At 34.8% G+C, this 11874-nt stretch overlaps 1 protein-coding gene across 1 annotated transcript; it reads right to left on the reverse strand.

Moving 5' to 3' along the window:
* Positions 1-290: 290 nt before the first annotated feature.
* On the reverse strand, positions 291-2593 carry LOC143239396 (cuticle protein 10.9-like). The gene is made up of 3 exons (XM_076480410.1): positions 2479-2593; positions 1330-1458; positions 291-764 (listed from the first exon to the last, which is right to left on the reverse strand). The coding sequence occupies exons 1-3, from the start codon at positions 2488-2490 to the stop codon at positions 357-359; spliced, it is 549 nt and encodes a 182-aa protein (XP_076336525.1). The 5' UTR covers positions 2491-2593; the 3' UTR covers positions 291-356.
* Between the last annotated feature and the right edge of the window lie 9281 nt (positions 2594-11874).

The raw sequence follows: 11874 nt of genomic DNA on the forward strand, positions 1-11874 counted from the left end.
TTTTTCTTCTTTTCCGATAACGGGCTGTGAACCACTGAATATCAAATCCACAGTCCGATAAACCAGCCAAGCTCGACAATTGATATCATTGTATTACATTATCCGTTGATTATTTAAAGTGGCTATTTTACTAAAAACTTATGTAGTTTAATAAATATTTACACTTTTACGGGAAGTGATTTTCAGTAATGATGCCACTACCAAGACTCTCTAATCCTACCTCGCTGTAGGTTGTTAGAAGACACCAGGTGATCTTGACTTGCTAAACACATTTCTAAGGTTTATTAACTGTAACACACATTAAATACATCAAATAAAAATTTGATTAGGAATGTATAGTCAAAGATTTAATGAGCTTATCCATAAGGAGCAGTACGGACAACAGCACGTGCGGCGGGTTTATGGTAGACGGGAACGTGGGCGGCGTATACAGCGGGCTGATGATAAACGGGTGCACGAATCTTCACGACCTTGGGTTGAGTGTAAGCCTTCACTGGGGCTTCGTATTTTACTGGTGACTCCTCAGCGGTGATCTGAACGTCAGCAGGGTTGGCGTTGGCCGTACCTGGCTCGTTGGTCTTGATGACGGGGCGGAAACCAGCCTCATCAGCGACGTACTCCACTTGTCGGTAGACACCGTTAGCGTCACGGTAACCAAAGGAACCTTGTTTGTTGCCATATTCGTCACCATTCTCTCGTTGCCATAGAGAACCAGCGTCATCAGTCTGGATCTCGTAGTTGAAGTCGTAAGGTCGAGGTTTCTCCTTGAGTATCAGTAAAAAATATAAATTTTAACACCAAAACAACACTAGTGTCCGAATGTGACCGGACATTTGGTATAAATTGTTTACTACAATTCTTTAGCTGAAAATCACCATATCAGCAAAATTCATGCTACCTTTAATGCTATACACTAACACTCTAACGTTACGTACTTTAAATCATCAGACTAATGGAAGATTGCCTGACATTATCGGTTTGGTCGAGTTCGAAAATTGTCTAGGTATAACAAAGTTACAGCTTAGGTGTCTTATGACACCAAGCAGTTATAGCAAGGTATTTATATAACCTTTGACAAAAATCGCTGAATTTATTCATCTTCGACGGCTAAGAATGTTATAATTGTTGTTGTTTCAGGGAAATATAGTTACACCATCCATCTGAAACTCTAGAAGATATGAAAATGTTTATTCTTTACATCTGGTATCTTAAGATACATTTTTATGTTGTAAACACGAATAATGAGAAAAGCTCATAGTACTTGATGGTTGTTGCTACGAATGCTATAAAAATCATAGTGTCTGAAACAGAAGTATCAGAAATACTTACCACTACTTTTGGTGCGTAACTTGGGGCATGATAGACAGGAGCAACAACTTTCACGGCTGGTGCGTATCCGAAATTTACTGGAAGTATTCCAGCATTTACGGCAGCAACGGCCAAACAGAGAAAAAATACCTTTAAAAAAGGAATTGGCAATATAGGTTATTATATGGCACTGATATTTTTATTAGAACGTATATATATATATATGAGTGTTTGTGTGTGAATATATATATATACATTCATATTTTTTAAATAATGTTGTTATAGAATAAGTAACCCAATACAAAGGGCTGTTGTTGCTTTAGCATAAAGCTGCCTTATTGGTTATCTGTGAAGTGTCCGCCGCGGTAATCAAATCCTGAATTATAGCGTTACCAGCGATAAACGGTATCGCTAAGCTATCAGGATTTTTTTTTTTTTTTGCCTTGAAGAATACATTTTGCGCTTGTAGCGTATAGATATTTAGAGTTTTTAATAACTCAAATGCTACGCTAATAGTTATTTCAAAATATAATTATTGTGTCAATAATAAGACAAATGTTCGAATTATCTTCTGAAATCTTTATATTTTTAATGCAATGATATTATATGTATGTGTTTATTGGAGTTTTAGCGTCACAGTAAACTAAACATGTTGATTTTATTAAATGAAATTTCAATATTCAATATAATAATACATTGGGGCATGTGGATTAAATAACTATGTCAGAAAACCCAAGGGTTCAAGTATAACGTTTCCTTATTTTGAATTAGCCACCAGAGGAATGACAGCCAGCCAGCAGCACTCACAGCCACGAGAACTTTGTCTGACATTGTGAACCGAATATAGGATTGACTGTCACTTCTATAACGCGCCTATAACAAAAACGTTTGAAAAGTATTCAGTAAAATCACGTCTCAGGCCTTAGACTTTTGAATCCATAGCTTAACTCTAACCTTACGTTAGATACTACTCCATTTTATGAGAACTTAAAGATATGCAATATCATAAATATAGCGTCATGCACTATGGATGTAATAAAATTATGCACAGTTTGTCAAAATGTACATTTTGTAGGTATACCATTTCTCTTCAGTCTCTTCTGAGTACTGAACTGTAGATCAAATAAAGCTACAAAATATATCTTATGAAAGGAGAAGAAAAACTCTTACCTTACTGGTCATAGTTTGAATCGATTTCACTCGAAACCCAGAATAGCTTTGATTCTGACATAACAGCTTAAACTTATATACTGAATCTTGGCCTACATTTACAGAAAAACAAGAAAGCAAAGTAGAACGGTCTCTAGCAATTAGATATGACAACCTACTAGACACTCCTTGGGGGAAAGTTAGGTTGACTTTTGTTGTTAAGCCTCTGCCGTGGGGATGGGAGAAGCCGGAAAATTATAACATGAGGGATCTGTTGTACAGCAGAAGTGGAATACAACTTTATCATCATATCTTCATAGTAATACTGAACAGGAGAGATTCTGGTGTTTAAATAAAAGATACAATATTAAATTTAAGAAATATAATTTTGTACTCTTAACCGTTTCAACATTATGTCACATCAACTAACCCTAAAGTTTGGAGTTTACGGTCTTCTTTCCCTCCGCTACTTAAAAGTTTTCAACGCAAATGACAACGTCTTCAGCTACTGAAACAATAAAAAGGTATAATATCAAAGTAAAATTAAAACCAGAAACGCCACAAAACTCAATTTGTTAATATTTCTAATGACTTTGAAGTCTTACAGTTGGTATGCGTACCAATTATAATCACTTGTTTGTCAAGCACAAAACTACACAGTGAGTATCGAAACCGTTTGTAGTACTAAAATCTGCAGGTATGCCGCTGTGGCACTTAAAGAGAGGGCGTGCATAATCGCATCTTGTGAGAACTTAGCAAAAGTTTACACGTTAATCAACTGAAACGTTTAAAAAATCAGTTAGTCCACATTCGTTCGAACTTTGATCAAAACCGTATAACTTTACAGCTTAACCAACTTTAATTTTAAAGAAGCATATTAAAACGGATTGTGCAACACAAGTGTGGTACTTCACAACAAGAGCATGGAGTAACGCTTCATTTCCTTCCACTATAAATTTCGATGACTTCACGAGCTCCTCGACTAAATTGAGGTTTTAGTTCAAAATAATGACTCACTATAAAGAGGTAGATTCTAAAATTAATTTAGTAGATAGAGATAAAGTTTTTTCATTCATTTGTTTGTGTTCAAACACAAAATTGTGTAATGGTTCTTCTGGGTTATACCCACCTCTGGTATTAAACCCAGATTTTTAGTATTATAAGCACTCATGTTTACTACCTAGCCAGGGTAGGAGGAGATAAAGGTAGGAGAGATAAGATAGATAAAAGTAAAATATTAAATTCAGTAAACTACTTATATCACATTTGTTTTTTCTCGATACCTATTGTGTCTTAGGCTCACTGTATCAAAATAGGCTGAAGCTGCCAATATATTCTCAAACATTTGTAGGAAAGAATTACCTTGAAACCTTACAGTTACCTTTGCCTTTGCCAGACACACTTTTGACAAGTTTAATTCACTAGCACCTATGGTTTTCACTTCTACTTGTTTTGCTTCAGACTTGTACTGATCATATGACTCAAACTCTGAAACAATATAAGTTCTGATATAATTTTTGTTCCTCTCTAACAAAGCCAGTTGTGTTATAAATCTTATCTCTTTGATTTAAGACCTGTTCTTGTCCAATATAATCAGTTCAAATGTAAGCCTAATCCCTCTCTGGTGTACACAGTTCTCATATAAATCTTGTTTCTGACCAGTTTATGCATTAAAGACGTACCAGTCATAAGTCCCATTTCTGACTAGTATAAGCAGTACAAGTCATAAGTTCCGTTTCTGACTAGTATAATCAATACAAGTCATACGTCCCCCGTTTGTGACAGGTATAACCGGTATCAGTCATCAGTCCCTTTTCTGACTAGTATAACCAGTAAAAGTCATAAGTTCCGTTTCTGACTAGTATAGCTAGTACCAGTTATAAGTCTCTGTTCTGACTCGTATAACCAGTATTAAGTTCCTGATAAATAAAAAGCAGACATACAGTCATCTTCCTGGCTATTATAATGAGTAATGAAATAAGTCATGTTCCTGACCAGTATAAACAATACAAATCATGTCCCTTACCTATAAAAACAGTACAAATCATATTTCTTATAAGTACGAGCAGAGTAAATCGTAGAGTCGACGAGTATCTAAAGTAATAATGTAAATCTCGACTGAAAGTACTAAATTATGTTTATACGTCTTTTTCCTAGTCCGCTTAGCCAGGAATGTTTCTTGTATAATCAGTTTCCCTGACCAAAATAAGTATTAGTAATATAAGTCACACACCTGACTAATGAGGGGCGCTTCGGGCTTATAATTCCAAGTTTTTTTCCTATAGCATAGCCTTCTTTCTATTGTTTGTTTGTTTTTGGTAAATAAGAATATGCTAAACAGCCCCAGTTATTACCAATATGTTGAAATACAATGAGCGGAATTTATCAATTCTACCAAGTGGAAAAATATAGTTTATTTTGTTTGTTTTTGAATTTCACGCAAAGCTACTCGAGGGCTATCTGCGCTAGCCGTCCCTAATTTATCAGTGTAACACTAGAGGGAAGGCAGCTAGTCATCACCACCCACCGCCAACTCTTGGGCTACTCTTTTACCAACGAATAGTGGGATTGACCGTACGTTATAACGCCCCCACGGCTGAAAAGGCAAGCATGATTGATGTGACAGGGATTCGAACTAGCGACCCTCACATTACGAGTCGCACGCCTTAACCCACCTGGCCATGCTGGGCTAAGTGGGAAAGATAACTGTAGGTCGAAACAATAAATTTTAATGAATGTTCATAACTTGAAAAGCCTTAGATTTGTACATATTAAATATTTCAATATTATCAAAAGCCAAATGTTTAAAAACTAATTTAAAACATTTTAAAATATTTCTTATACGTCATGGGTTGATCTTAGTAACTCTCTAACAGAAGCTATTTTACACAGGACTGCGTGTAATAAATCAAATTTATCTGCCGATGTTTCGAGAAACTACTCTTCGTAAAGACTGATATGAAAACAATATGAACGACAGTTATAAATGTGTTTCTATATCAACGTTGTGTTTTTTACAGGAATTTTATTTTATTGCATTAATGCTCAAACGTTGCGTGGATTTCAGTTTTACTGCAACATGGACTGGTGCCCACGGTCACGAAGAATCTGAAGTAAATGAACTGTGACAAGATTGAATAAACTAACAGTAGATAAATGGATTTCACATTGTAGACCAAGAACACAGATTGTCGTTTTATTTTTAAACCTGTACTCATCAAGGCAAACTGATTTATCGTTATAAAGTACTGTACTTTTGAAACTAAATTTACCCTAATTCCGGAATATCATTGAGGGACTTTCCTTTGAGGGATACATATTATTCATTCTTCAGTTTCAATTTTGAAGTCATAATCACATTCTGTGCGTGTAACTATCAACTTTTAGACAAATTCTGTTGAAACTTCTCTGAATGTCCTTAAATCTGTTCAAAACACATATAGAGATGTGACCCTATCGCATTATTTTATGATATTTGATAACATAAAAATAAGTGTTCTCCAAGTTCTCGCACACAATGTTATACGTAATCATAAAATTTTAATAATTTAAAGTTAATATTCATGTAAATGGTAATGACGTAAACAGTGTTCCATACAAAAATTAACTTCCTTCAAAAATAGCTTTTATGACAAAGTTGTTGTTTTGTAATGAAAAAATAATAAAACAATTTTACATTCGTTACAAAATCTGCAAATAATTTTAAACAAGTACTAACCAAGAGAACAAGGGGCTTCAAGAAAATATTCTAAACAACAGTTCATTTACATGCAACCAACAAAGTAATAGAAAAATCAAATAAACTTAACTTACCTTTATGTATGGGATTTATATATTAAGGAAAAGCATTTGACTCTGTAGAACACATTACAATATTAAACGCTTTAGTTACAATAGGCGTCAATCTAAAGTGCATCGAAATCTTAAGATACATACACTACTAACCAAAATTTAAGGCCAATGAACATAAAAAAAAATATTGCATTTTGCGTTGTTAGACTCAACCACTTATTTGAGATAAGCTTCGAAAGATGAAAATAAGAAAAGGAAAAAAAAAAAAAAAAATTGGCATTTAATAGGGAAAATGTGAATACTATAAAATTAGCCTAAATACTAGCTGGTGAAAAATCTAAGGCCTAACCAAAAAGAAGACCTAAACAGGGTAAGAAATGCCCAACAAGAGGTCTCAGTAGTGAGTTGCACGGCCGTCTTTGTGAATAACTGCAAACATTTGCTCTGGCATGGTTGATACAAGCGTTTGCAGAAGACTGGCTGGAATGTTATTCCTAGTGGTAAGGATGGCTTCACGAAGATCATGCACTGTTTGGAATTGACGTCCATTTCTATAGAATTCCCTTGTCACTCACTCCCAAACATTTTCAATGGGGTTCAGTTCGAAAGAACACGCTGGATAGTCCAAAAGAATCACGTTATTCGCCATGAAAAAGTCTTTTGTCCTACGGGCATTGTGGATTGCAGCGTTGTCCTGTTGAAATATTTAGTCATTTCCACACAAGCGAGGGCCTTCAGTCAATAAGGATGCTCTCTCAACATGCCAATGTAGCCACCTGCTGTTTGACGCCCCTGTATAACCTGAAGCTCTATTGGTCCATGGAAGGAGAAAGCACTCCAGATCATGATGGAACCTCCTCCACTGTGTCGTGTAGAAAATTTTTCCGGTGGGATATCGTTATCGTGCCAGTAACATTGGAAGCCATCTGGACCATCCAGGTTAAATGTTTTCTCATCAGAGAACAAAACCTTCGTCCACTTTTCTACGTCTAATGTTTGGTGCTTTTCAGCAAAGTTTAATCGAGCTGTCTAGTGGTGTGGAAGTAAATGCCGTCTTATAATTCTTGAGTTGCATTCTGCGTCCGTATAAGCCTTAATATGGTTCGACGATCGGCTGGTGCCTTGCCGGACAACCCGTCGAATCCTCCTGCTCAACGCCAGCAAAATTTTCTTGGGCCGATCACTTGAAATTCTTGTTCCGTATCCCTCAGGGTCTTTTAAAAAATGTGCAACAGCAGTTTTACTACGCCCAATCTCATCAGCGATAGCATGTTGAGAGATACCTTGCTTTTGCAGCTTGACAATTCTGCCACGTTCAAACTTTTAGCCTTTGCAATGTTTTTACCCAATGTAACACAGGAGATGTCAGTGAGAGATGTTGACAACGCTAATGCTTGAACACAAATGACTAAATTTCGTTACGTGTTTACCGATTAAATCTTCGTTTCAGTATGGTCTTAAACTTTTGACCAGCCAGTATTTAGGCTAATTTCATTGTGTTCACATTTTCCCTATTAAATGCTATTTTTCCCCTTTTTTATTTTCATCTTTCGAAGCTCTACTCAAATAAGTGGTTGAGTCTAACAACGCAAAATGCATATTTTTTCTTTATGTTCATTGGCCTTAAGATTTTGGCCAGCAGTGTATATATATATATATATAGAGAGAGAGAGAGAGAGACAAGAACAAAATTTTATCTTGGTAAGGAGGTACCATGAGGGACAAAGATTGAGAGAGGGATGAGAGAAGATAACCCAATATATCCAAAACTGTTTACAGCAAACTTTGCAAGAAGTTTTCAGATAAATTGAGTTACAAAATGAAGATATTAAAATATATTGTGAAACAAATACATATCTAAAGTTGATGTAGCTCTCTTTATAAATTTAATAAAAAAAGATGGAAACCCCATTAAACAGTTTGAATGAAAGTAGTAAAAAGCAGGATTAAAAATACATAAGAGAAAATATATGACCAACTATCATGACAGATACTATCAAAATTGAGAATGAAGAAACAGAAATAGTGTCAGAGTATAAATATTTAGTATAAATCCTCAAAATGGAAAACAACGAGAGAAGAAATCATGGTAATAATAAACATGACGATATTTTACAACGTATAAAGAAATTTAGGAGATCAAGATATTTCCATTACTTTAAAGAAAAAGATCATGTATCAGTGTGTACTACCAGTTTTAACATAGGGTGGCCAAACATGGTCACTAACAAAAGTGGAGAACAACGTTTCAACCTTCAGGTTAACAAAGATGGTTTGCAATTGGCCTTTGCCGGGCACATGTCTTAGGGACGAGAGTGTATGAGGCATCTCAGTACATGTTAGGCTATTTATTAGTATAGGTATAAAGGTGTTCCTTTATATTAGTTGCATACTGGTTTGAGTTGTTGTATAAGTAAGGCTTGTTTGATTTTGCGTTCGTTTGTGTTTGTTTTCCTACTTAGTATCTGGGTGTTTTCTATGGTTATGTTGTGTTTATTTGATTTGCGGTGTTCAGAAACATGTGGAGGTTTTTTGTGTTATTTCAATCTAGTTTCCATTTTTTGGTTGTTTCTCCAATATAGAATTCGTAGCAGTTGTTGCACTGTATTTTATTAATAATTATTGGTATTCTGTTTGTGAGTGTAGTTTTTACATAGTATAGACTTTGTTTTGTAGATTTTTTTTGGAATAAATTTGGTGTCTATTGGAATGTTGTGTTTGCTATAAGTTTTTTTTTCCAAATGTTGGTTATTTTTGCGCTTATATCGGGAATATATGGTATGCAGCAGTGTAAAGTTTTGTAGTTTGTTGCTTCTTTGAATTTATCATTGATCTATGTGTATGTGCATGTACAATTTTTTCAACTGTTTTTGGAGAAAATTTGTTGACGTTCATGTAGTATTGTTTTATTTTGTTGATTTTATTGTTAAGTATATCAGGCGAGCATAGTTTTGTGGCTGTGTTTATTTGATTTCTTAATATGTTGCGTTTCTGTTTTGTTTCATATGCTTAGTCCCAGGAAATGTATAATCCATTATGAGTGATTTTTTTATAGATTTATGTTTTAAATTCTGTATCGGTTCTTGTGATCTTAAGGTTAAGAAATGCTATTTGATTAGTTTTTTTCGTGTTTACAGGTGAATGTAATGCTGGGGTGTATGGAGTTAACTTGGTTAAAAAACTAAGTGTATATTCTGCAGATGTGAGTCCAGCAGTTATATCATCAACATATCTGTACTAATACATGTGTAGATGTAAGGCTGAAGTGACTGCTTGAGATTCAGACTGTGTCGTAAAAATGTTAGCTAGAACTGGTGACACGGGATGCCCCATACTTAAGCCATTTTTTTAGGTAGTTTTGGTCATTGAACATAAACTTAGTTTTGGTGGTAGTGAATTTTATAAGGGTTGCTAATTGGTTGCTGAGGATGTGTATCAATGAGTTTGGGTTTTGGATATAAAGTTCTAAACCTATCTTGCAGGCTTCGGTAGTTTGGATTATTGCGAAGAGGGAAATTACATCAAAACTGGTCATTAAGGTTTTATGGTTTAGTTTATCAAGAATAGATTTAAAGTTAAAAGAGTCTTTGAAAAAGGATCCGGCTGATGTTACATATTTAGAAAATCCCTACGCTGTATATTTTCCAAGGTTGTAGTTGAATGATTGATAGGTCAGCATTATTGGTCGTAGAGGACAATCGGGTTTGCGAGGTTTGGAGGTGCCATATAGTTGTGGTGTGCGTAAGTCGGTCTTGTGTGGGTAAGAATAAGGGTTTTCTGATATTTTGTTCGTTTTTTTCATTTGTAGTAGCATTTTGTTTAGTTGGTTCTCATGTGTTTTTATTGGATTTGTGTGTATTGGTTTAAATTTGTTTGTATATGATAAGATGTTCATTTTTTGGATGTACTCATTTGTGTTTATCTGTTTTTAGAATTTTGATGTTGTTTTCTTGTTTTAGGTTGTTTCGTATGAGGCTGATTTTTAGTTTTCTTTTCTGTGAAATTGTGTCGATGGTTTTGCGTAAAAAAGTTGCTTAAGATACTGTTTTGAGATATTTCGGAGAAATAGATGTTTTCAGTTCTATCTGAAAAGTTAGGTTGTTGGTTGTCGATGGAATTGTTGTCAAAGTTGTCTTCTTTCTGTTAGCTGTTTTCAGTTCTATCTGAAAAGTTAGGTTTTTGGTTGTCGATGGAATTGTTGTCGAAGTTGTCTTCTTTCTGTTAGCTGTTTTCAGTTGTTTTATTGGTGTTTTCGGTTTGTGTAGAGTGGACCTCTAGTCTTCTAGCTAGGTCTTCTCGTCATCACGGACTAACAAAAGAGATAAGGAAAAAGATAGAAACCACACAAAGAGCTATGGAAAAAAAATACTTTATATAACTCTACAATTATATAATAAAAACAAACAAATATAACAGATGCAGTAAGGTTCATTCTGACTATTAAATGGCATGTAGCAAGTTATTCCAATAATAATAACAATAAAATGATAACCTAGGATGTGGAGAAGATCAAAGAAAAAGCAAAAGAGAAGGTGGAAGGATGATATAGTAGTAGAAGCAGGAACCAAAGGGACACGATATGCTAAAAATAGGAAATACTAGTCTGGTCTGACAGAGAGCTACATCCAGTGGGGGATGACTGCAACTTAGATAAGCGGAATCTGGGTTGGAACTGTTATACCATTATATGCGTATGAGTCATTTCTTTGCCCTTTTCGGCTAACATCCCGGTGACGTGTTTCACTTCTTCTTAAGGAGAATTTTATTTAACAAAATATATTGTACATTTATAGTTGTTTGTTTCATAATTTTCATGCAAGGTTACACAAAAAACCATATACTAATTTTGAACTAATGAGTTAAAACAAAGGCAACAACTCAAGAGTACTCACCGCCAGGTCTTGATATTCTTCTCTGACTAAATATCAGGATTTAATCATCATATCTTATGGTAAAATAACAGTTCTAAAGTGATAAAAGAGCTCCTTGTAACGACTGGACGTAAATCATAAATCTTAGATTCCACAATAATGGCACGCTAATCAACTACATTTTTGTTGTGTTAGAAACTTGTTGTTATGAAATGTTCTCAGAATTAATTTGATATCATAATTGCTGTTGTATAAATGGTATGTCCCAAAATTCGAAACTAAAACATGAATGAATTAAAATCAATTTGTTTATGGTCAGAATTCAGGTGTAGATTAGCTGTTAGAGTTTCGGTCTGTTTATTAGATGATCCAAAATTCAAACCCGTGATATTATATTATACACGATCTACATTTTCAGCAACGAGTGCAATACAAAAATCGCAACAATCTCGCTGTTTCTCATAAAAATCGTCATAACTGATCACAACAATCATAAGACTATTATAGCCGTCAAGAAGAAGGTTCTGCCTTATCTTTACCTCTCTCAACAAATGCTCTATCAGTTTCACCTCTTTGTTTGTTTGTTTTTTGAATTTCTTGCAGAGTTACTCATGTTTGGCGCGACGGGGATTCGCACCTGAGACTCTCAGATTACGAATCGAACGCCTTAACCTACCTGGCCAGACCTCTTTGTACTCGTTTAGTCTTTATAGTTTTGAAAGCACTAATTTTTAATATGGTACGTATATCTTCG

The sequence above is a fragment of the Tachypleus tridentatus genome, chromosome 13, assembly GCF_004210375.1.
Source record: "Tachypleus tridentatus isolate NWPU-2018 chromosome 13, ASM421037v1, whole genome shotgun sequence".
Classification (NCBI taxonomy): domain Eukaryota; kingdom Metazoa; phylum Arthropoda; class Merostomata; order Xiphosura; family Limulidae; genus Tachypleus; species Tachypleus tridentatus.

What these genes read in the sequence shown, in the direction of transcription:
- LOC143239396 (XM_076480410.1), bottom strand. An exon ending in GTTACGCACCAAAAGTAGTG is followed by an intron (nt 765 to 1,329) that starts GTAAGTATTTCT and finishes CTGATACTCAAG; the next exon opens with GAGAAACCTCGACCTTACGA.